The following is a 26,100-nucleotide window of genomic DNA, read 5'->3' as shown; positions in this document are numbered from 1 at the left end:
GACGAACGTGTTGCATGTGCCGACACTTAAAATTTTTATACGGGTAAATGCTTAGTGTCTTATTGTACCAAACACTGCAGTTTAATGCAACTCCTTCAAGACTTAGTGTTTTTACGATAAGCACATAAGAGTCGTATCTGTTACTGCAGCGCAGTTGTCACCTATCAGAATTTTGTACCCTTGCCTGCTGTTCAAATGTATCGATTGTTGTATCGATTTTGCCCGTCTGCTTGGTCATCGTTCTTTAGTATGTTGCAAATAAATGAGTGAGCGAGCACAGACCGCGTTGTTGTTAACACCTCCAAGGCCGGTACAATACATGAACAGTTGCAGTGTCACAATAAATGGAAGCTTGTCTGCCTGTGCCATTCAATCAGACATGCAACAAACCTAAATTGTGACAACACAAGTTTTTTTTAGCTATAACGCGTGTACGAGAGATCTATACAGAACTTGTAGCACTTCTAAGGGGCAGACATCATTTGCCAGGGACTGTGGGAACTGGCGGAAAGAACGAAAGAACCTCGATAATGCGCGACCTGTTCTTATCTCGTGCTTACCACCAGTGCTCGCTCGCCGCAGCTTTGGATCGGCTGTTCTGCCATCAAATTGGCAGCCCAGCGCAGGCTGCGCTGACAGCTTGGGTAGGTGGAAGTGACTGATTTTGGGCTGGCCAAGACCGTCACAAACTGCTGGCCGAGATGGTCACAAAGAGCCAGTCTAGGACAGGAAACTTTCCTTTATTCAGCTGTGGCGTCCACTAGGACAATATTCACGGGTCAATCGCAGCCCCGCAATGGACACATTTATTTCGTGCTTTTGACAGGCACTTGACATGGCGTTGACACCATTTTCTGTGGTCTTCATTATACAACATGTACAGAATACTACAAATAGTTGCCTTTGAAAATTGAGTGCAGCAATGTACACTGTATGTCAAAAGTATACGGGCTACATTGTCTGTGACCGTCAGGTTGGCTACAGGCTGTTTAAAGCAGCATTGACAGAAAATGTTGCTGCCGTTTTTATTGCTTTATTCGATAGATGTTTGGTCAGTAATTACGCTATATTGGCTCGATTCCCCGAGAGCATAACAAAAAATTGCGTTACCTTTTAATGTGGCCAGTTCAAAGCATGCACCAAGTGCAGCACAGCTATGGAGACTCGTCACGCCATCGAAACCTGCTGCAGCGGTCTCGTGGTACCAGATACCACCGACACATACACACTATGTCCATGCTGCCGATAGCAGAGTCCATTCAGTCCATACCAAGAGAAGGGAAGCGCAGTCGAGGATGGCAGAAAACTAGGTGGGGTGATGAAGTTAAGAAATTTGCAGGCGCAAGTTGGAATCGGCTAGCGCAAGACAGGGGTAATTGGAGATCACAGGGAGAGGCCTTCGTCCTGCAGTGGACATAAATATAGGCTGATGATGATGATGATAAAAGGTGCTGCAATTAATCAGTTGTGTCGCTTTCGAGGAATTGAGGCTTCAGTACTCCGTTTAGAGAGTTCCTGCGGTATGTTTACGTTCCAATGTCCTGGCGAATGAAAAGAACTCTCATGCTCACCATCTAGAACTCCAGAGTGTCGGGAGCGCCACGACAACCGTACCACACAGCCCGACGACACATAGGTGAAGGTACGCAGTAGCCTGTATACTTTTGACAAAGGCTGTACCTGCAGCTTGATGGGTAAACTAGCTGCCACTGTCGGTAAACTAGCTGCCACTGTCGGTACACCCTGTCGCAAAATGTTTTGGAGTTCACAGACAGAAAAAAATGAAATCTCGTTGCAGCCAACACGTTCTTCCTCGAATTGCAATGTGCAGTGGATAGTATTGCTCCATAAAACCACCACATTGTGAAGCTAATTCCAGAATGAGTGGTGAAGTCCTAGAAAAAAAATTTTTTTTTCACAAATTCCGTGCTCCAAAATCTTTTGCTGCTGGCTGTATTTATACTGTTATGGTAGCTGTAATGGCACAAAGCCAGCTTTGCGCAAATTTCCACCTAGCAGACGGTGCCACAACGTTCAGCATTGATCACCGCCGTGCTATGCTGTGGTGCCACCTGCTAGGTGGAAATCGACACAGAGAATAATTTATTTAAATGATGGCTCTAGGCCTATTTGGAGATGTGGGTAAGAGGAAATCGACTCGCTTTCTCACCCCGGTGCCGTCTCTCTAGGCCTAGCAGTGTCAAAACAAAACTAATCTCAATAATGACAAAAGATCACTCACATATTGTACTCCACTCTAGACGAAACTATGCGATGGCTTATTTGACCATTTTAGAGCGATAGCTCTACTACTCAAGGTACAAACCCAGGAGACGCCTGGTTCAGTAAGTCTGACCTTCAAGATCAGCCAAGGTCAAACTGGGACTTAGCGCTAACTCCCTAATGCATTTTGGACATGCGCGTGCCAGCCTCGGGGCAACAGCAAACAATTAATAAAAAAAAAAAAGGCCCTAGGGCCTTCATATTTTGATGTAAGATGGCTTATACTGCCCCAGGAAAAATGCCTTCCCAGCAATGCATTTGTGTTTAAAAGTGAAGCAGACTTTAAGGGGATCGGCTTAAGCTTGGTCTTTGCAAGCTGGCTTTCCCACATAGTGTACTGCAGTGAAGCTTACTCAAAGAAAAATGCAGTGCAAACGGGGCTAGATAACGCTATCATGTTCCACTCTTAAAGGCGAAGGTTAAGAGTGAGGAAGTTGCATGCGCAAATTAGTCTCGAAGCAGGCAGTCTGGCACATGCGTGTTATCACAATAACCACAATCATCACAATAACCGGAGGGAGCTGTCCCGGTAATCTTACCGGAGTGCGGCAAACTCCACACATGCGCACACGTGGCAGCCGGTATCGGTAACACTAAGGTGGTACAGGTATTATAAAGCAGGTATTATAAATATACAGGTATTATATTATTGTGCATTGCACTGCTAAGCACAAGGTCACGAGATCAAATTCTGGCCAGCAGCAGCCGCATTTAGATGGGTGCGAAATGCAAAAATGCCCATGTACCGTGCATTGGGTGCACGTTAAAAACCCCCAGGTGGTCGAAATTAATCTGGAGTCCGCCACTACGGCGTGTCAGATTGTGGTTTCGGCACATAAACCTCCAGAACTAAACTTTTTTAAAGCTCTCTATTGTGAGCTGCCGTTTTTGCTTCGAAATCAGCCGAAAATGGCACTTTTCGGTGGGAAATAACTTGTCTTAGGTGATTCATTGCCCTTTAAACTGCACCAAGATAGACGCTGCCACTATTGAGGTCACAATTAGAGTCACCCTTAGGGTGAATATTAGAGTTAGGGGCATGCTGACAAGTCAAGTTCAAGCTATGCGGCAGAGAATAGACTTTTTTTTACGATCATTTTTGCTTATCACTTGAATTACGCAGGCTCTGCTTTTGCAATACATGCTACATACAGGGCATGCCAGCATGGTAAGCATCGTGACACAGTCAGTGGCTTCCTGTTTCCGTAATTTTCGATGTTGTTTGCTTTCACTTGCAAAGTCTTTTGCCAGCAGCAATCAAGGCACTGACACTGCCCGCACATACGCAGGCGACATCACAGCTTTGCAACTTGCACACCAAAAACTTTCCGGCAATCTACTGCGATTTACGCAGCTAACACGATTCATGGTTTGCGACAATAGGCATTATCAGGAACATTCCACCTCCGTTTCCGGTGTCAGCCTACTACCTCACCGGCAATGATCATCGGGACATCCAGTGAAAAACAAAACTATATACATACGAGATTGAAGTAAAGGAAACACCTAAGCTGATTTTAACACAGAGTCTTCCAACCAGAAACATTGGGGTGCCTCTTGAGAGCTGCTGCAAACCCATGGTTCGTCAGAGTTGCTTCTTTCTTATCACAACCCAGCATTTAGCCCCAATGGCTACCTTCAGATTTTGCAAAACTACTTTATGCTGCTTTTACAGCAATGTATACATAAGAAGGGCATGAATGATTAACAGCTACATGCCTATTCAGTTTTTGTTTTCAGCTAAATGTAGTGTACACGCTAAACTCTGCGCATGCTGGTGCTAATTACAAGCTTTGGTATGTTAGGCTGAACAAAATATTTGGGATATAAAAAGGCGCTACGCAGTTGGCACAACGTGCAAAAGGGGCAACATAGTTGGCACAATGTGCAAAGAGCATTTAAATTAGAGATTCACGAATGGGCTCTAGCACAGGTGCAAGGCCGAGGTGATAGAGACATACTCTGATGTGTAAGGAATGGGGATAAAAAGGAACATTTGAACATTATCACAAAAGGCTGTTCGTTTCTTAACTAGATGCTATAAAAATTTTCCAAGGCACACACATACACATATCTAGCTGCTTCTCTGACAAGTCAGGTTTTACCCAACTTGGCCACATCCTCCTCTTTGAGCCAAACATCCCCTCCAGCCTTGCCATCGACTCCTTCATCATTGTCCTCTTCGTCGCTTTCCTCGCACGAAACGTCATCTTCCGCACCCGTCTCCTGGCGGCTGGGAAGCGACTCTTGCAGTGGTCTAACATCACGATGCAGACGCGCCGACCGACTCAGCTCGGATTCCGACACCTCCTCAACACGCTGACGCCTCGGTTTATCCGGTCTGTTCCAGTAGAACGTCGTGAGGAAGAAGATGAACAACTTCATGAAGATCATGGCTGCAAACAGGCCCAGGACGCCGATGCAGATGACGTTCACGAAGTTGTTGAGCATGCTCCACCAGGTCTGGTGCTCGGCGAAGTTTCGCGCGAACTTCCCGAGCGCCGTCCCAAGGTTGGACAGCGGGTTGAAGAGGGCCCTGGACAACAACTCAGTCAACACGAACAGTGGATTGACCTGCGATGAATGTGAAGGCATGCCCACAATGCATGTACAATGTGATCAGTCCGTTAATACAAGCACCAAATTAGCGTTTAGGGACTGACCAGTTTTGAGACGAAAGCTTAGATCAGCTGAGTTCTGACATGAAAGCTTCGTTTAACAATAATTTTTGAACATCATACTGAGCATTTCACAAATAGGAGCACCAGCATTACGGGACTCTTCCAGTTAAAGCGCTCGCTGGTTTCCACTGAAATTTTGCACAGACGACACATTACAGTGGACTCGGTTTAACACCACGTTTGTGAGCATTACATGCCTTTTTTGTTCACAATAAAACAACAGTGTGCATTGTCTGCAGCGACACCATTCAATGTGTCAATTTTGCTGTAACGGAACGGTGGCGCCATTTGTCACCGCTATGATGGAGTGACTCTGACTGAAAATTAGTGGTGTCAGCAGCCATCATTCCGTTGTACAAAAATCGATATTTTTTTAGTGGCATTGCAGAACTACAATTTAGTAATACAGCTTAATTAAGTGATTTTTCTATAGTGTCCCTTTGAACCGACATTTGCTGCAGTGCTGCTGATCATGCATAATTAGCAATTACTTAGTGCATTGTGCCAGCATCAGAGTCGAGCATCTCTCTCCTTCAGCTCCAGGGACCGTGAAATTACTGTGGTGCTGTGTGTGTATATATACTGTCAAAACTAAACACACAAAACAATGTGTGTATTTCTTGAAGGAGTACTGACATGACATTTCTTACTTCTCATTTTTTTGCATTAGATGAAGGTCCTCGAAAGCTTGGGAAAAATATACTAGCAAGCCTCAGAGCACCAAAAATAATTTACTATAACGGCTCTTCTGCGAACCATGTTTTGGTTTTGTTTTCCAGGAGCTGCATGTGTTGAGACGTCATGTCCCAGAATGCAGTGATGTGGTAGCAGAGCATTTAGATGTTTTGACACTCACTCTGGCTTGCTCGGTCGTCTGATAAGCTAATACCCAATGCTTGGTTTGATGCAGCAGCATAGCAGACGACCGAGAAAGTTGGATATTCTTACTAGGGTTTTGAGATTGAAGGCTTTCATTTATCGCAACAAATGAAAAAGCCCAGACTGTCACGTAGTAATAAAAATTCTAGGGCACTTGGGTATCCCTACATGGATGAATGTGAAAGCATTACGACAGCCTCGTTTGCATACTCGTGTGGACGTCCAAAGAAGTCAGGCACAACTATTGACTGAGAAGTCGAAGGTTCGTCCATCGGAGTGCACGACAAAACTCACCGAAATCACCACACCGCAGCGTCGCAAGGCACAGTGCTATATGAGATCAGCCACCGGCGTGGTCTGTCTCTGTGGCCCCTCCATGTGACTTCTAGTATCATCTCCGGCCACGGCGCCGGATTTTTCATTTCAAGAGCCCATATAATGCTTTCGCATTAAAAATTCAATTCAGTATCTTACCTGCCATACAGGGTCAATGTGCAGGCTCTCGTAGTACTTGTCACAGTCCACGCTGCTATCACGTCCCAGAATCCGCTGGATCCAGCCGGGGCTGTAGCCCGGTTGGCAATGCTCGGGTGGGACCACGTTCCGCGAGATGTATGCATCTCTTCGCGCATGCTCCAGCTGTCCCCAAACGAGACAAGACAGCGGCGAGCGCACAGTTACATTTACGCTTGCCAGAATCGTTTGTTTCAAGTAGTAATCGTGCTCAGGAACAGTACACTCCCTTTGTGATGAATACGAGAGGCTCTAAGACAACCCCCCTTTTGGACTTCCCAGAAATTCATATTAAGCTAAGGATATTCAAATGCGAAATTTTCAAATATAATTTAATACGATTCCAGATAAATCACCCTGAGATAAAGTTGATGACCGAATATATTTTTTCAAAATTTTAAAACAAATTGAAGTACAAAACATTTTGTAGTCTATCCCGGAACAAATGGCTCCTTTACGTTATTTGGTGCATTGATTGCCGGTAACAACTCCATGCAAGGTCAACTGGGAAGCTTATAAACGAGAAACAACGAAAAGATGATTGCATCTGGTGCACCATGACAATCGCAGTAATGAAATAAAAGCAACAGCACATCTCCAGATGCACATAGAGCTGGTTGACAGTACCGTGCATCGTGTAAGGAGTCCAAACATGGTAGGAATGGCCAAATAATAAATTGTGTAAATCGAGACACCAAATTTCTAGACTGCCTAGGACAAGACATCATTCAGCTACTCGGAAGAATTCTGTAGGAATGATTTTCTGCATGCAGTCACTCGGGAAATGATTTTTTTGGGTAACAGGCATTGTTCTCATGTACCAAAATCATTCAGGCGAATCTCCACTTGCATCAATCTTTCTACCTGTAGACTGCAACAACCCTTACAGTGTTCAAATGAAACAAACGTTTGACAACTTTGAATAGTGATTGTTAAATGAATAGGAATCGAATAGCAACAACTGGTTCGATTTATATTCGAAATTTCGAACACTAGCACACCCTTAGTTTACAAGTGAACTTGTAGGAACTCGTGCCCATTCGGACGACCCACCGATCTGCAACACCGTTACAGCCAAGACGTAGGATGAAGGAGGAGGCAGGAATGACAGGAAGCAGCTGTCCAGCGCTCATACCAGGGACTATTCCACAGTTGCACCAAATAAGGGGTCCCGACTATCTCAGGATGGAATTAGCATGGTGCCAATAACACAGCCAGTGAACATCTTTGAGCAGCATGGTCACGAACACCAGAGCGGCAAGCATTACTGGCGAGATTCAGTCCAACGCCGCGGCAACCAGGGTAGAAGGGTGTCGTCGGCGTCTTTGATATGGGTCCTGGCCGGCGCCTATTTGTAAACATGGAAAGAACAACTGCCACAGACATAGACCTTGGAGGATGCTAGTGGCAAGTTGTTTCAACCTGCTGTTCACAGCACGACACCAAGGAGGCATTGGGACCGAGACTTGCTCTACCAACTAGGGTCAGTAACGCACGAAGGTTTTCTGAATGTGTCATATCACAAGGCTCTACAATGCCATCCTTTATCTAAAGAATGCAATCTCTCTTGTGCGGAGACTGCGACTGAATTCGCCAGGCGCAGCTGCGCACCTTCCGCAAATGATTTGGATCACTGAAACGCAGGAACGACCGTGACATTTGCGCCTTTCACGGGTGGGGCCTTGCTCAGGCACCCGATTGGCAAGGTATTGCAAGCGTAGCGTACAGTGGGTTAGCAAAGGAAGAGTTACGGCTCGCCTAAAAGAACTCGGCTTAACATAGATGTTCATTGCACAGCTTAAGTGTCTGACCAAGCAAAAACTCAGCAAAAACTCAGCCGGTCAGGTCTGGTGGTGCAGGTGTTGTTCGTCAGACACCAGTGGTGCCTCCTTTCATACAGGAAGTGTGGGAGACTTGCGCCCGTTCAGTTGACCCACTGAAAGTGGGTCAACTGAACGGCTACTACTGAACGGTCCACTAGTGAAGGAAAGCACAGGAATGACTCGGAACCAGCTGCGCGGAGCTCAGACCCAGAGCTACTCCACAAATGTCACTCAATCTATGGGAAGCTAAACTGGAACGTCCCCAAACAGTTCAGCTTATCAGACAATCCATCTTAAAAGAAACATTTATATCCAGAGCGCCTATATAGATACATGGGATGGAAGAGATCGTATTGCGTCGGAACAGCTGGGGCAATTTTGATGAGGTTTTGTTGGACTTAAAAGAAAAAGATAATACACATACTGTTGGGAGTATACCTTTAATTAAGCCTTCAATTCTTCCACAAGAATTATTCTACCTTAATTAAGCCTTCAATTCTTCCACAAGAATTATTCTACTTCTTTCTTTTTTTAATTAAACAATGTTTGCTTATCTGTAACTCTGCCCCAAAATTAGACATACTATTAGTGATTCTGTAAAGTGAATTTACTATCAAACATGATAGTGAACAAACATGATAAGTTAGTTTGCAGCTTTTGTGGAGTTATAGCGTTGCTAAAATGAGTATTGCAGCACAAGAATTAGAAACATATGACTTTTTTTTTTTTTTTAGGGAAGCATAATGTTTGCTAATCTGTAACTTTACACCAGAATAAAATGTCACAATTATGTAAAGTGCATCAGTTAAGAGTCTCTAAAGTGGACAAATATGAACTATTAGTTAACCCATTGGTGACAGCAGGTGCAGAGCGCACTGCACTGCCATGAAGCCTCATCTCGAGGCAAGGTTTTCTGCCCTTCAAAGTTTCGTTCCGCCTAGGGAATCCCGCCTCCCCCCCCCCCTCTCCTCGTTTGCGTGTTGAAGCTGCCTTCTCCCCTCCTTCATGGTTGCCCATTCGCTTCTTACGAACACCATCTTGCATTTAGTAGTTCGTGAATAGTGTACGCGGCGCCGGCAAACTCACACGTCACCCAACGCCTGTGCTCCGTTACCGTTGCCCATGTCACCGCTGCTCTGTCCACACTGTCATCATCTGTCGTGTGAATGCTAGATGCGAAGTGGCCCGATTCATGTCACATGTCCCGTGACTGATTCGTCCGCCATTACGTCCGTTGTGTGAATCCAGCTTTATCAGCATTGCAAAATAAAGGGGGGGGGGCTAATGATGTGCTGGCTGAAGATACGACGTGGACGAGTTGTGCATCCACAAATGAAGACTGTTTTTACAAAGATTTGAGCATTGTTGTTTGCAGTTATTTACACAGGCTATGCGCGAGGATTTTTGTTTTCTTTCCGGGTTGTTGTAAATGGGGGTGCAGGTTATACATGCAGAAATATGGTATGTATGCATGCACTGTGTGCATGCAGCCCTTTTAAAACTGATGGTTTGACAACATCTCGTCTGGTTGGGTAGTAAATTTATGTCAAAAGAAAGAGAGGAATGCCGACCAAGAATATATTAATAAGTATTGGATAAAGGTATTAATAAGTATAAGGTAACAAGGCTTCTGTATGACAGCCAAAATGTCTAACTTATCGACAACATCTGCTTGGTCAGTGTCTATCTCTTTCTTTTGATCTGAAGCCTATTAACCTAATGCCACATAATTTTGTAGCTTAGTTTTGGAGGATAAAGCAAGTTGACTGATTGACTGAAGTTGATCACCTGATAGCAGAAAGTCCAGTGCCAGACAAAGCTGAGCAGGAGGAAATAGAAGGCGCCCATGAAGATGAACACCTTCCACGGGCGGCCCCGAATCATTATGATGAGAAAGACGCCCAGCAGGGCGCAGGCCGGCACCGCAAGCCGCACGTCCACGGGACCCATGGTCTGGCCCCAGGCCTGGGCCAGGCGCCCCAGGAGCGCATTGGTGCCGTGCGGCAGCTCATCCGGAGTCACCACCGAGCTGGACAGGATGGTGGACAGCTTCTGCTCCAGCTGTGATGACTTGGAGTTGCCATCCGTGGCGAGCTTCTCCAAAGTCGCCACCTGCCGATAGTCATTGATGGGGGGTCTTACGGTATGCCACAGTAGTGGATACAGTTAGACAAAGTGATACGCTGTGACACCTTTCCAGAAAAGAAAGACAGCAGGAAATGGGACATGACATCTGCGCTATTCTCAAACCAATTCTTCAACTGGGAGTAAACAATATAACAGCTCCATTCAATAGGTGAGCAAAAGAAAATTAGGTGCACGGTCAATGACACAAATTATTTAAAGAGAAAACAAGCAAGCTATTCCATGAAGCTATACACTCCATATTACTGCTGTGTGTCAATTTCAACATTATTATTTATTGATTTCTTTTTCTTCCACAGATGTCATGTACCAAAGCCACAGTTTGGCTATGAGGGATGCTGCTCTGCGGGTGGGGTCTTTTATTTTATTTAAATACATACAACGGACTCGAGGTCCAAGCAGGGAGAGTTGAATGGTGACATAAATACAGTCAAGAGCCCTACAATAATCACCACAATGCCAAAAGCACCAAAAATGACAAAGTTCAAATGTTAATTTGTAGATGTGGTTGGTTCTAGTCTATTAATGTATGTGGAAAGACGGCAAACTTAATTATGTGTCTTTGTACACAATACGGAGTCAACGTATGGCTCTGATGGTGTGGGGTGTGCCTGGTTGTTAATGGAGACAAGTAAGACTAAGGATCCAGTGCAAACTTGTTAAAAAGCAAAAAAAAAAAAAAAAAGGGGAATTACAGCTTAGATTCTGTTCCCTGTACTTCAAGTGCCTGAATGCCATTATATTTAATTAGTTTGCTAGGGGAGTCTGCAAGGGAAAATTTGTTATAAAACTAATCGCTTTTCTTTGATTAATTTTGACCACCCAAGGTTTTCTGACAGGCACTGAAACCTCAATGCACGAGTGTGCTTGCATTCTGTTGCCAGTTAGACGTGGCCGCTGTGACTGGGTAGCAGGACACCCTCGACATTGTGGCAAGTGTCACCAACTGTGGACAGGTGCGGAACAAGTGGCATGAGAGTTGCTGAAGCGATTTCTTTCAGAATGCCAGTATGATAATCTAAATCAGCTATAGCCTTTAGCGCACATGACGAGGATGAAAAGAAGTCATGAAACACATGAGCACTGACTTACAACAGTTTATTTTGAAGCACGGGACCACGTGTACAGGCAAAACCCTGCCTATACATGGAACATGCACATTGAACATGAAACATGCGAAACATGATGTGGAACACATGCGCATGCATGTTTTCCACAATACAGATGTGCAGCCAACATGCCCAAATAGCCACGTTAGTGAACTGCATCAGTGGTTACGAATCGGTTCGTAGATATCGATCGCCTAATGTTCAGATAGCTCTCGTGCCTACTGCAACACCCTAAGCAAGGAAGCATGGCCAAATAATTATGTGGCCCTCCATTCACCAGAGGCTATGCTCACTGTGACATTTTCCATTACAACGGCATCACTGACAACCAATGAATAAACGCGTCTGCACGGTTATCACCCCGGCACTGGTTTACGCTTCTGTACGCTTGCTGAAGCCCAGTGTGAGACGACAGATAAGACGAGACAATGGCACAAAATGTATGAGCATTGATCAACAGTGGACAAACTAGGGAAGCCTTAGCCCAGAGGCAATGCTTAAACAATTAAGGGAGCTTGTCTAATGTCTCCTTTAGAACATTTCCACCTATTTTCAGTTTATTCTTTACTACAACTTCCTTACACTTTGCAGGTGGGTGACGGGGACTAAATAAAATTTAGCAAGAAATGCAGCTGTTGCCGTGACGATAACAAGACCCCATGTCAAATCATTTAACACCTGAATGCAGGCTTTCCTAAACACTGATCAATACAAGCGTTCACTTTTCTCTAATCCCTTTGTCGTGCGAGAGATACATCAGCAATATCTTCCAGTTATTGATTGCTTTCTTCCTTTTCCCTTAAGTGATCCTTGTGTTTGCATTAGCAGTTTGCTACTTCATGGTAAGAATCGAGACTGATCGAGGTCTTCGGCTGCGCTGTCGTGCCAATCGCCATGGCAACACGCATTTATCACGACGCGTCGGTTGCCATGGTAACACCTGGCCGCGTCCGATAACACGGAATCGCCTCTGTACTTGCCTTATTATAAGATTAAAAACACTCACGTCGTCAGACGAGAGAAGAATCTCGAACTTGACGTTCGACGGCATCTCGTCTCCGCCGAACCTGGCGCTGTAGATGACGTTGAGCGCGAGCCGTCGGAGGTAGATGAACTCGCGGTCGTGCTGACCGTCGGCGAGCACCTGGCTCAGCCGCAGCTGTTTCACCTGCTCGCCGCATTTCTTGGTCTCGCGTCGCAACGCCTTGCAGTCACAGTCGCAACTAGACTGCTGAGCGTTGCATTTGGTCGGCGACGAGGCGCTTTCTTTAGCAGTTTCGCCTTCTTCGTTCGTCGTTTCATCGGCTTCGTCGTCAGGCTGTTCGATCACCGCTGCCGGGTATCGACTAAACGTCTCGGCGGCAGCGCGCGCTCTGATCTCGCTGTAGATCTGCGCCCGCGCTTCGGGGGACGTGGTGTCCTCCGAAATGGGTTCGGGCCCCGCGCCCGAGCTCTTCTTCAACTTGGAGTGTTGCTGCTGCGCTCGCTTGCCGGAGGACTTCGACGCGACGCCCATCATGTCGTGCGGGTTCACCCAGCCCTCGGTGTCACCCAGTAATGACGCGCATTCGCGAAGTGTCGCCGTTGCCGAAGCGACTCCGGTAGAACTCATCGACGTCGGGCGTGTCGGGTTCGGACTGAACCCGCGCGGTTACGACGCCGAGACACGACAGCAGCAGGACGATGACACAACTCAAGCTCGCTCGCATGGCTCGTCGTCTCAAAGGCAGCGGAAAAGAAATCTATAAACGCGAGCGACTTCCGTTGAGCTCGCGGCACGAGAAATTCAACACCACCCCCAACTTTTCATTTTCGATCGCACTGTTTATAGAGAGTACTGATTTATCGGTTGATACTGAACAAAGCGATCGTATTTATGATTTTGCTCTCAGACCTACAGCGTATGCGCGAATAAACTTTGAAAATTTTTAGAATAACAACGTTTAAATTATTACTTTATGTTTTATAGTAAACCATTGCCATTTCTACTGTTTTGTTCAGCTACGAAAATGACAGTTTTTACGCTTCTAAATGGCTGGCCTTTTGTTGTGATACGGGAATGGCGCCTATTTGAAAAGGAGGATGTTTTAAGTTTAAAGCGCACTGCTGTTGGACACTTTCTACACTCCAGCATATTGTAGTCCTTATTGTTTGTTTACGGACCTCTTGACCTGAACCTTTTTTAACTGGTGGTGAACGATGAGCTCCGAAAAGGACGTGAAAACAGGTCAGTGCTATGGCGACATTTGACGCTTGTTCACCAGTTTCGTTTCGACATATCACGGCTTTCTCCTAAAGTCTAGCTGCACTAGAAGAAGAGTCATGATTCTAGAGCCTTGTAACGTTTCATTGTTTTTTTTTTTTCTTCAGCTTTGACTGAAATCTTGGAAAGTAACGGAGTGCTTCCTTCATTACGCGCAAACTTGCGCTCGGAGATTGTGAAGGCTCTAGAGGAACCGGGAAGCCGCAGGCCTCCCAAGCTGCCTCAACAGAACTGCCTCATTAACGAACTCATACTGGAGTACCTCGCATTCAACAACTACAAGCGAGCCGCGTCTATATTGGAAGCAGGTAAGCAGAATTATATATATGGAGGCAGAGTTTTGTTTTAGAGATCCCGGGTTTTATCTAACGAAAGAGAGGCATGAGTGATAAACATAAATAAAGTGAATCGGGTGCAAATTGAACGTTTTCGCGAACATTTGTCGGTGCTAGTAACGCCGCAGGTACTTTACTGTCACCATGACGTTCGGCATTCTAATACTGCTAAATATTCAGGCGCTTAGCTAGTTCCTTGAACAGACAAAAGTTGTTATGATAATATTGATGTCGTTCAACAAGTGACCACATATTTCGACCTCTGATCTGGTGACCATAATGAGTCATGTCTCCTAATCTCTTCAACTGCTTTCCTTTGTGCCACTAAAGTTCCTCACTGCCTTTTGGCTTGTGTGGTCATCATGAACTAGCTTTAACCTTGCTACAAAACTATGTTGATATGTAAAGCAGTTTGCTGTATTAAAAAAAAATAAAAATTGGCAGGGGCATCGTCCTGCGGTATCCCTTTCTGCCGGAGAAATTAACTGGTAATTGCCCCACAAATGTCTTAGGAAATGCAGAAATGCCAGGAAGGCAAACCAGACTTAGTGAAGATATTGGAAGATACATCTGTGTTGTGATTGCACTTGCATGTGCATAATACTGAGCACTGTTATTGCCTTCCTGAATCATTGGTATAGTGTGTGTGTTAGCTTAATAAACCAGAATTTTTCCTACAGACAAGTCTTCAAGCCATTTGGCTCAAGGCGATCAAAACGCTATTCATGAAAAAGCGGTTTGCATGCAAATTTCTACATTTTGTTCACACAATTTAATAGGATGCATTACTATAGTGGTATGGGGTGTCATAGCCAAGAAAAAGGCAAGGACATGCAGGTAAATGTCACATGAAATTGCTTGAAACAATGAAACACATTCTATTGTACTTGTTTTGAATCGCGAATCAATGTGGGCCTTCATCAATATGCTTGGCATGTTGCATGCAGTAAAGCAAGTGTTTAACATTACAAGCTTTTTAATCAGTGAAAGTATATCTGTGTGTATCACTTGATGATTAGTTTCTTTGTTTGCTCAATCTGTTTGTGTTGAGGCCACATGGTTGAGGCACACATTGCACCATGTACGTACAACAGAAATGTGTTGTGCTGCTCAGCGCAGAGAAGACATACAGAAAACAAGAACCCTTCCTGGCTTTATACTGTCTACTTTCTTCTGTACTATTCAGTGCAGCATATCTCTGTTCGTCAACTAGCTATACCAAACATTAGCGCTGCTTGTACAAATGAATTCAGGGCTGGTATAGTGTAATGATCCCTTTTGCTTGATGTTATTCTTGTGTTAGCATCCATTGTTCACGATTGGCCGATCCCGGTTCGATGTGGGCGGAGAGACACTCGCACCACTGACAAAGTGCAAAAAGGAATAGCATCGAAATAGGGTCGTCACATTATGTCGGGCCCAGCTTTTCATATCTTTTCAATTTCATGATAACAGACATTCCCTCTTTCAATTCCTGGAAAATACAGCTGGGGATTCATGCAGTCATGGCCCAGCGATAAGGGTTATTACTGCACTCTGTGTTGCTTTTCATGCCGGATAAATGTTTCAATTTCATGGTGCTTTCTTGAAAAAGTGTTCGCCTACTTTATCGATAAAATCTTATCTCTCTTTCTCCTGTTTTCATCTCGCAGAGAGTGGGTACCAGCAAAGCTGTGTCGGTCGTGCATTCCTTGAGAAAGAACTCCGCATTACGTTGTCGGAGAATGCTTCTCAACTGTAAGCATACTCATGCACGCTGCTTTTAGTGTCGAGTTGCAAAATGAAGCATGTGTGATTGTAGGCGCAGGGGTAAGCAGCATCATAACTTTTCTTGCATGTTTATTTTCCAGGCCGCTACTGTACTCAATCGTAGAGACTCTTCGTAACGGTGAGAAGGCGAAGACTTCAAGTGTTGAGAAGAGGACGTCCTGAGGCATCAACCAGGGTGTTGCACAGAGTATCAGTCAGAATATCCGAATGTGATGTCAGGATGGCCTGATTTTTCTTCGTAAATTATTGGTTGATTTTTATTAAAAGTATATAGTTACATGATTTGTCTGTGTTTGTCTGCAAGTACCATACTGCATACCTGTTTTGCTTTTCTGTCTAGCGACATAGTAAGAGTGAAGATATTGTGAAGATTGCGTTTGTGCACATTGTGAGGTCAGCAACCAGTGGCTCGAGGGTTGAATTTGGCCTGTAAAGCAGTACATTTTTTTTTATGGAGCTTTTACAGTGAAAAATAAGACATGCTAAATGTGATAAGATGACTTATTTAGGTGACATCAACAGACTGTGATGAAAAAAAAAAAAAAAAAACGCAGACCAAGAAAAAAACATTTTGCGAAAAATTAAAATATGTTTCGGCTCCCACACAAGAGCTTTGTTCACAATCTTGGGAACAAGATTGTGAACAAGGTTGCCTTGTGGGAGCCGAAACATTTTTTTTTTTTTTTTTTCGCTAAATGTTACTTTTTTTTTTTTTTCGTCATACCGCTTCCCGACCTGACGGCATTCCGTTTAACTCTGGGTTTCATCAACAGATTCCCGCTTCCCCACCTTTTCAATGTGCACTTGAGCTAACGAATTTAAAATATTCGCAATTTTCTGTTGGATGTGATGAAATAAGCATGTTACATCTATATACTAACTCTTCATCAGTGCTTAATTAATTAAATGGCACATCTACTGGCCCGTTCCATGGTTAGAGAGACCTATCTATGGTTGATTGAGCGGTGAAAAGATTGCGCAGAGATAGCGTGCAAATACGTGACGGATATTTCTTCGCACAATTCTTCGTTTCTTTTACCGGCGTCAATGTCTATTTCTGTGCTTACGGGGTGTACTGAAAAGTATTCACAAGCAGCAAAATTTCTGCGTTATGCCCGTTTCACATGGTGCGATTTTGCAGTGCGTTTTTCGCAGCTACGATTTCCGCAAATGCGAAATTCGCAATCTCGTTGCTTCGTTGCAGCGAGAGTCTAAATTTATGGTGATTGTGGCTAGAGTTGTGGCCTTGCCAGCAACGGGTCGCCCCAGTTTAGCAGACACACGAAACCATGCTGGCAACCATTTAAAATAGACGTGCAAATAAGCGCGCTCGTTATTACACGGCGAAGAAACCATGGAGGCCGGCAAGAATGACTTTATGCAGCAGTACAAAACAATTTCCCTGAAACTCAAAAAGTGAGCGCTTTTGATCGTGCTTCGCGCCTTGTACCCTATAATACTTAGCCTTACGAATTGATTTTTTTTGTTGACGTCAGTGCTTGTTTCCTGACTTGCGCTGCATGAAACACGTTTACCTGTTCCGAGCCGAGTTTTTAGTTCGTTGCTTGATTATACTTGCTCTGTCTTACAGGAGATTTCTTCGCAAGCCAAATTTGGCCGAGGTCAGCGACCAATACAGTAAGCGATCGATCGCGTTCTCGTGATTGTTTCTTCGCGATGCGATTGAATTTGGACTCGTGCCGCATCGTACAGCAGTTTCTTGCTGGAACGCCCACTTTCGCTACTCTTTGATTTCAGCTGCCCTTGGGAAGCAGTTACAGCACCAAGAATGCCCCCATTATGCTGGAATGTGCAGCCTCGCCGCTGCAAAGTAAGTCGTTCTCTGTATTGTCTAACCCAAAACTGACATGGAAGATCAACAGGAATACATGTTGGGCTAGATGGTGCTTTAACGCGATGCATGACACATAGACACGATCGCCTGCGACGGGTGTCTATGTCACGTGTCTTTTGTCCTTGCGCCGCATTGTGTCCTTAAGAAAGATCGAGAGCTGACAAGCGCTTCCGGAAATATTTAGTAGCTAGTGGTAATTGGTTGTTTATTTTTACATGAAATGAAGAAAACGAAAGTAAAGAGACTACTGCTGACCGCACTGTAACTGCCTTGCTACATCTGTGAACACCTGAAACGGAGTTCCGCAGTAGCGGTGAGGTTCAAAAGAGGGGAAGAGGATAGACTAGGACAAAGGAAACTATTTGCATTCTGTGCATTGTGGTAAACATAATAAAAAAAGTGGAAGTGACTGTGTGAGCATGAGAAGCCGTAGTTAACTTTAACTATGTGTATTTGAGTTGGTTGGTTCATGACTAGAGCAGGGAATATGGTGCAACAATTTTTACTTTTGTCGCATCACAGGTGCGAGCAGTCCATGGGGAACAGCGCAGCCGAAGCCCAGGCACTGGCGCAAGGGGCACGGCAGTTCTTCAACGCGGAGGCAGATTACCACGCCCTGCTGTGTCCGTCGATCGACGAACACTTGGCAGCCGCGGTGCACTGCTTTTCGCGGGCCATCGACCTCTACGTGCAACTTCCGGAGCCGTCCCTGGCGGCCGCGCTGTGCACCGAAGCCGGCCAGTGTCTCCGGTCCATCGACCGACCGCACTTGGCAATGTCGTTCCTGCAGCGCGCTGTCCAGTTGCAGAGCAAGGTTTGTAGAACACTGAATTTTGCATCAGCTGCTGTACTGCCATGGAGAAATGCATATAGAGCAAAAAAGTGCGATATGGAACACCTCTTGCCAGTAAAAAACACTGGAGTGTGGTTTCGCACCTTACGTATCTGGTTGTCATTGATGACGTGAGCCCCTGAGCCGAATGTACATGCTGAAATCATGCTGTCAATACACGGAAGGACAAAAGTGAAAGCTAAAGAAGACATTAGCCTTAAAGGGACACCAAAGACAAACACTAAACCAGTTTTGCTTTCTCAATGTATTTTAATCAGTTGTGGTCGAAGTTCCATCGTTTAAATTTCGTACCGAAGCCCCAGCCCCAGCACATCTATGTGATGTCAAAAATTTCATAGTGTCTTTTTATTTTTATTTTTTTAGTATTTCAGCTGTTGTGGTTCTGTAAAAGTTCTTGAAATTTTGCCAAGTTCAGACTCTGGCTCTCTTCAAATAAAATGCAACTAGGTGGGGTGATGAAGTTAGGAAATTTGCAGGCGCAAGTTGGAATAAGCTAGCGCGAGACAGGGTTAATTGGAGATCACAGGGAGAGGCCTTCGTCCTGCAGTGGACATAGAATATAGGCTGATGATGATGATGACCAAGCGGACACCGTCAAAATTGAAGACTTCATGGAGAGCTGCTGTAGGCACTTCAAAGTGTCATCACCACCTGTATTTTGTTGTTGCACCTTTCTGGCTTACTAAGCTTGCTCTCGCTGTGTGAGTGGTTTTCTTGATATTGCAGGAGTGGTAACTTTTAGCTTTTTTCCTTTTGTTGTTCCTTTAACTTGTTTGCTCATTGACCATGGTATAGTACATGTTGCTGGACAAGCTGACACATTATTTGAGCATTAGCAAGACCTATGAACACTCTTCAGCGTGCCACATTAAGGCTTAAAGAGTGTGTGTTTGTTTGGTGATTAGGTCCTTAGCTTCTGCATTCAAGGCCGTGTGATGGTTTGGGAGAGTTGGTGATCCATTATTCGGGAGCTACAGCACGAAGCTAAACGAGGACATAGACAAAACGAGGATGAGCGCTGAACTTCCTATTGATTGTTTATTATCTGTCATTGCGAGTTTATCCAAAGAAGCGAAAACAGCTATCTGAAAAACATTAACTACAGAATACAGAAACACACAAGTCTCTCTCTGGACTAAGAGGCATAGAATGTGCTTTGCTTGCTTGCTTTTGTCTGTCTATTTTCTTGTGCACCAGTGCAGAAGTCAAGGCACTAGCGAGAGAGCATCTTGTCTCAGTAATGAAACTGCCAACAGACGTGGGCACATACACAGTTGTGGCTAAAACAGGAGACACAGGGTACGATAATGCTATGCGATTCGATGCGCAAATTTTTCATGCCAACAACAATACCCAACAAGATCCATCAAGTTATAACAGGCTCCAAAATTTGGAGCAGCCATCGTTTCTGATGGCTTGCATGTCACATCAGATGCTGTGTTCACTGTGTGTCTTCTGCTGATAAGGGAAATCTCGATAGCACAGTGTGATTAGCATGTCACTGCAATGAATGCCACTCGTTGCTTTTTTTTAGAGAATGTACTGATGAATTTGAATACTTTTCACACCCACTTGGTTGCCTTTCGGCAGCGCTGAAGCATTGAAGTTATCTAGCACCTCACACCTGAAGGCGTGGCCTGATATACCCTCTGTAGTAGCTCACAGCTGACAGTCACGCATTTTAAGAGCAATGATACGTTCACGGTACAGAAATGGTAGGTGTGCAAAACACATACTACACAAGAAGCTCAAGGCCATGCTTGGGAACCTCACAACATTGCTGCTGACCAGGTGCGCAGCCCTCTCAATTGAGATATCCCCTGAATCCCTTTCCTGCCTAAACCCCTCACACTGCTTCACACTGATGAAAACACCCACCAACAGTACACACACGCTCTTTATCTCAACGTGTGTCGGCTCCCTCCCCAGCCATCTTATTAGGGCAGAGAAAATTTTGCTTAGGGGGCTGCGGGCCAGTGTAGAGTAGAGGTGACAGCCGACACCGGCTGTCACCTCTACTTGGAACTGCCTGCACTTTCCACTGGGCGCATTGTGTCCAAACTCTCTACTTCCAGTGACGGAAGCAGGTGCCTATCGCGTATTACGGACATGTCGAGGATTGCGAGCGGAGCACTGCCATCTCCTACTTAGAGTGTCCCGACCAGCCATGGTCGCTGGGTCAGTGACGACAGATGCCACAAGACACTGCTTGAATTTATACACAACACAGACCTTTACAGCACACATACTAGTATACATTATAAACATTATGCAGTAAGGCAAGTCTCCATCATACGCACACAAATAAAGTAAAGGAATGCATAAGAACACCACAAAATGCCTTCTTCTTGTGCCCAGTGATTTACACGCCTGCCTTTTCATACAACGTGCGGATTTATGGCTAGCCGTCATCGCCAGACTGGCATCGCAGCTTTGGCAGGAGCAGCCTGGCGGTGACGCTCGTCATAAATCGTTACCAACTTGTTCGACTGTTCCGTTGTTCTAAACAGATAGTATGTAGCCACCAGTGAAAAAGTATTGCAGAGTGCCAAGCAGTGTGTGTGCAAATGGTCTTGCGTGCAGTGTGCCATGGGCTACGTGGATGCACTTCAGGAACTGGCCACCTGCCAAATTGAAACCGGTGAGCACACGTAATCTGCGGCATGACATAGCTTTTCCTTTTCCGCATTTGTCACGTCTATCTTATTATCGCGGTTTGTGCGCATGCTGCATGTTTTATCTGACTTGCAATTAGGTATAAGGCATTCTTCCTCGTTAAGGCTAACAGTGAGGAAATGTACGGCGTAAAAAGCCTATTTTCAGGTAGTGTAGCATAGGACAGCCTTTGTGCAAAACTTTTTAGTTTCAAATACGAGTGGATGCATCACGAAAAGCTAGAAGGGGTAAACATTCTCATTATAATGAAACTTCTAAATATGCCACCGTAATATGCCACTTGCCAGAAATGATGCACGACCCACGACGTTAAGAACCGGTGCAGCTCTTCGGCATGACCTCCAAGATTAGGTGGTGCCCGCAGCGCGCTAAGAATCTCGGAGATGATTTGCTGGGATTTTCATCGTATCTTCCAACCACCGAGTGCACGTGTTGTCTGCTTAGGTGCTATTTGAGTGGTGTTAAAGAAAATGAGACACTTGCCAGCCGTGCAACTTTACCAAGAGTGTTTCAGTACTACACTCGAACCTACTTATAACGATCCCAGATATAACAATCTATCGGTTATAACAACCACATTTCAGTGCATTTACGATTCTCTGACACTCCCTATGGAAACTGCTTCCAGATATAACGAACGTTTTTTAAAATCTTCGTACTGCTGCAACGAACACTTCGAACCCAGTCACGGTAAAAAGAGGCGCACTCGAAATGCCAATGCACGAAAGCGCGACTAAACTGGGCGCATGGCAGCGGGCAACACGGGCCGCTCCAGTCCAACCGCGACACACGTGGTCATGCATTTCAAGGGAGGCATGAGGTATATACCCCTAATTTTTCACCAGTTGAGCCAAAACGAAATTTTGTTGCAGTTTATTTATTGGTTACTATCAGGGCCATTGAGGCATTACACAAAACTTGGGGCCTTATTAAGCAGCTAGTGGGAGATGCAGAACTCGGCAGGCATGCTTTCTCCGCCCAGCTCAAACGCCTCCACAAAGATCACTATGTTTGCTGAAAGCGAGAACTTCATCTTTGAGCACAAAATCAGTCATCTTAGTGGCAGTGACATTGCTGTGTAAAGAAGACTGCTTGCAAAATATTGCGTGGGTCATCGAGAGTGCATAGTAATTTTCTTTAGAATGTATCATTTTGAGAAGAATTGAGACCACTTCAATGTCTTCAACGGCAGGTTTGTTTTCTGGACTCACGTCCACATTTTAGTGATTTATATTAATGCCAAAGCATCAGTAGGGAAACATCGCTCATACTGTGGGAATTACTTCCTACGGAATGTCTGTCTGTTAGCCAAGTTTCAGTAAACAAACTGTTCGTAAATTATGTCTCCTCTTATACCACTGTGGCAGGTAGGCTTTTGTTTTCCGAAAGAAAAGAAAGTAGACCTTTTCAGCTACCTCTTGCTTTGATAACCCCTGTCAGGTGCTGTGTGCACAATTGTATGCACAAAAATAGTATTACCTCAAAAGCAAAAGGACTGATGAAGATATTCATGTTTAACACGTTCTGGTTCCGTAATTCCTGTAGGAACCATAATGCTTTATAAGGGATATCGTGACACAGAGAAAAACGAAAATCCGAAACTAACCTGAGAAATCGGAGGTGCCAGCAACTGTCATTACATAATTTATGCAGATTTTGTCTGCAGATCATTGGTTTTCCTTGAAGCTGAGAAGAAAAAAAAAGAGAAAAAAAAAAGCTAGTACGAGCAGTTGCATTATGCAGAGATTGGATGTCTGCGCTATGTCATTGGAGTCTACCAAGTGAGGAGCGTAGAATATCTTAGGCATGACATAACAAGAGTTCTTTGAATAGTTCATGCCCATTAAATGCTTTCACCATTTCAGCTTCACTGACATGCCATTACGTTTCCATCTTTCTGTCCTGCCCTGTTCCTTTTGACATTCCTTTTGTCAGATAGGAATGTGAGGGCCACTACGAGGGAGCATTTGCCGTTATCCGCATCATTTTTTTTTATTTCTGCACAACCAGAAATCTAGCGTTGTGTTCGTTTAATAATATCTGAGAAAAATCTGACGCGGGGTGTGCGTCACCTCTGAAAAAAAAAAAGCTGACACTGAAAGGGTTAAATGCTTTGGCGGTTGAAATACAGAAGTTTGAATCTCGAAGCTTCATGTAGCATATTGAATTTATGCCAGGTGGCTCTCGCATATTATGAATAACTGCTTTGGTAATTTTATTCTTATTCTTCTCTTTCTTTTTCATTCAGTTGTATAGAGTATAAATTTGTTGCTTGCAAAACGAAATTTGGCCCAGAAGGAGTCCGTAGGTTTCATGCACACCTTAAGGCATTTCTGACTGGATTTTTGCTAAGTTGACTGGTGTGTGTAGTCTTTTAAGTGAAAGGGAGTTGGAAGGTGGACAGGGTGTTTATTCTTCGTGACACCATGTGGTCATGTAGCGGCTTCACTTCGATTGTTTGTTACTTTGTTTCATATCAGGCAAATTTTCGATCTGGCTTCGAGGGGTGTTTTCTGAGCATGATACACACGAAAGAGTCGACAATCCTTCAGAGACTTCAGGCGTGGAGTCCGACAAAATTCAGCGAAGAACTTAAAATTCTTAATCTGTTCCACTATGGCATGCTTTTAATGACGCCGAAGGTGCTATAAGTGCAGTGAAATGTTTCTTCAGTCACGAGAGCGCTGCGTCATTGTCATTCCTTGCTCTGTGTCCTTGTTTTTTGACAAGGGTAGCATTCTTCATTCGCATCGTTTATGATGAATCCATTCCGACTTGCAGTCATTCCTTACTTCTGTGTTGCTTGCTTCCTCTAGGTGACTACTCTGGGGCCCTGTCATCGTTCACTGAAGTTTACACAGTAGCCCAGGAAAAGAGTAAGTAACCATGTTCAAACAAATTTTTTTCCCTTGAAAAGAAATATTCTGTTGACCAGATGAAAGCCGTACTGAGGCAGCTTGAAGTGCTTTGTCTTACTTTTCTGGTTATGCTTGCTTTTACTTGTGTAGGCATGCTTAACGGTCGCTCAATGGGTGCCATGGCAACAGCGCTGGCATCAGCAGAGATCATGCGGCTTCTCTTGCTCCTAGTGCTACAGGTAAGTTTGTATTTGTGCAATGAAGCGAATCTTGAAAATTGCGTATTGCGGGATCATACGTCACCCGTTCTTGCTGCGCTCACAGGGTTCCCGGCGAAACGATTCGCGGAAGGGCAGAAAGCTATATCATTGCTGGGATTGTCGACGAGGAATACCGTATATACTCATGTATAAGCCGCACTTTTTTTTTCATCAACTTTTGCTCAGGTGCGGGTTATACACGAATCAGGCCTATAGCTGCACATTAACACGCTGTAGTGCCGCTGCAACTATTGTGTTGGATCATTCAAAAACTGGTGACAGATATGAACATTTTATTTCACTATTCATTGTCGCTTTCGCGCTAATCACTGTCGGACGAGCTCAGCTCGTCAGCACTCTCACCACTGTCGGGCGAGCTCACCTCATCGGCGCGCTCCCAGAGCTGATCGTCCTTTGTGCCGTCCATGGCGTTTGATAGCTCCGTGTCTCTAAAGCTCTTTGTGATGGTATTCACTGACAATGAACGTGGCGAGTGGCAAAAACTAACTGGCGTAATCTTGTAGCATTTCGTGGGACTAGGCGCGCTTTCACTTTTTTTTTTCTTCAAGTTCTTGCGTCCGAAAGGGGAAAGGGGGGGTCGGCTATACGCGGGGACGGCTTATAGACGAGTTTATACGGTACTGTGAACAGTGCATGGGACAGGAGAAATGAGACGAAAGGGATGAAACACTGACTGTGAAATGTTTATTGTGCACACTGTGGGGATGCGCGTCTCTCACGCGTTCCCTGATGATGTTTTCTCCGCATGGCTCCCATCTCCTGCAATCCAGCTTCGCTGCGTGGCTGTACGGCGGCGGCGTTCGGTGTGGTTGCGGCATATTACGTGTTGCGCTCTGCTAATGCTACCTAACGGCGGGGTTACTTGGGCGGTAAAGGGAGAAGGCTTGACCCTCTTTGGCATAGGGTCGGCAAGCAGTGCGGACGCTTTACGCGTGCGCCAACCCGCTTCGCGGGACCGTCCCGAGAAGGCTTAGGAGCACAACACCGGAATGGACGAACACAGATCTTCGAACGTGCCACCATTCGCGTGACCGTACACGTGAACGACTAGGCATTGGTATCTAGCATGCAGGCAAATATATTCGTCCGCTATCCGGTCGCGGTGAGTCGGACTTCCTCGATTTGTTGCGCGGCCATCGGCATAGTAATTCGGCTAGCAGGCATTAGTATATGGAAGGTGCAATAAATGCCCTTTTGATTGTTCGCACTACTGTGTTGTCGTTCCTTTGTGCCAAGAGCACGTGTGAGACCCCACAACACAGCAACATATAAAAGTGTGGGAAAGAGAATCAAGTAAACTGCAAGCCAAGAAACGAGGCAGAAGGTACATAAAATAAAAAAAATAAAAGTGAAAAATTTACATAAAGCAGGGTTAGGCTGTACCATTGAGTTATACGACGTTATCATCTGCTTTTCTTTCCCGACTTATGCATGCTAGCTGCGGAGTGACCTGATGTACGTCATATGTCACGTGACTGATTTGTCTGCAATCACGTTTTTCATTTGAACCTGGCTTAAGTTTCATCTGATCATTACATCCTTTTGTTCGGCTTTTCTTTTTCTTTAATGGCAGTATTCATTTTGTGGGCTATGAATTACTCTTTTGCACAGTTTGCCCGTTGAGCTGTCGTTAAAGGAGACTTTAGAGGAAAAAAGAACCATGTTCCTGGTGGTGCTTCAACACGTGATTGTGCAGTTGCGAGCCAGGTTTATAACCACAGTGAAATCTCTGTACAGTTGAGCGCCTTTATAACGAAGTGCTTCAGGCCTCTGAAA

The 26,100-nt window shown here is 44.9% G+C and overlaps 3 protein-coding genes across 5 annotated transcripts in view; 2 read left to right on the top strand and 1 right to left on the bottom strand.

Annotated features, from left to right (window-relative positions):
• Positions 1 to 724: 724 nt before the first annotated feature.
• LOC119453242 (uncharacterized) lies at positions 725 to 13,278 on the bottom strand. The gene is given in 5 exon segments (XM_037715267.2): positions 725 to 4,857; positions 6,318 to 6,482; positions 9,968 to 10,291; positions 12,440 to 12,988; positions 12,990 to 13,278. Coding segments are annotated over 5 exon segments (1,671 nt in total). The 5' UTR covers positions 13,143 to 13,278; the 3' UTR covers positions 725 to 4,377.
• Positions 13,279 to 13,399: 121 nt separating this feature from the next.
• Positions 13,400 to 16,185, top strand: LOC119453243 (centrosomal protein 20-like). The gene is made up of 4 exons (XM_037715268.2): positions 13,400 to 13,660; positions 13,804 to 14,004; positions 15,684 to 15,768; positions 15,882 to 16,185. The coding sequence occupies exons 1-4, from the start codon at positions 13,633 to 13,635 to the stop codon at positions 15,961 to 15,963; spliced, it is 396 nt and encodes a 131-aa protein (XP_037571196.1). The 5' UTR covers positions 13,400 to 13,632; the 3' UTR covers positions 15,964 to 16,185.
• An 885-nt stretch (positions 16,186 to 17,070) lies between these two features.
• LOC119453241 (40-kDa huntingtin-associated protein-like) overlaps positions 17,071 to 26,100 on the top strand; it is a 20,906-nt gene continuing 11,876 nt past the window's right edge. For all 3 annotated transcript variants that reach the window (XM_049667652.1, XM_037715266.2, XM_049667653.1), the window contains exons 1-7: positions 17,071 to 17,217; positions 17,393 to 17,439; positions 17,560 to 17,632; positions 18,179 to 18,470; positions 21,093 to 21,150; positions 24,002 to 24,061; positions 24,194 to 24,282. In XM_049667652.1, coding sequence (XP_049523609.1) covers positions 17,156 to 17,217; positions 17,393 to 17,439; positions 17,560 to 17,632; positions 18,179 to 18,470; positions 21,093 to 21,150; positions 24,002 to 24,061; positions 24,194 to 24,282 — 681 coding nt within the window. In that variant the 5' untranslated portion in view covers positions 17,071 to 17,155. The remainder of the gene's footprint in view (positions 17,218 to 17,392; positions 17,440 to 17,559; positions 17,633 to 18,178; positions 18,471 to 21,092; positions 21,151 to 24,001; positions 24,062 to 24,193; positions 24,283 to 26,100) is intronic.

This window comes from Dermacentor silvarum, chromosome 5 (genome assembly GCF_013339745.2).
Source record: "Dermacentor silvarum isolate Dsil-2018 chromosome 5, BIME_Dsil_1.4, whole genome shotgun sequence".
NCBI classification, from domain to species: domain Eukaryota; kingdom Metazoa; phylum Arthropoda; class Arachnida; order Ixodida; family Ixodidae; genus Dermacentor; species Dermacentor silvarum.
This window is presented reverse-complemented; position numbering and strand designations above follow the sequence as displayed.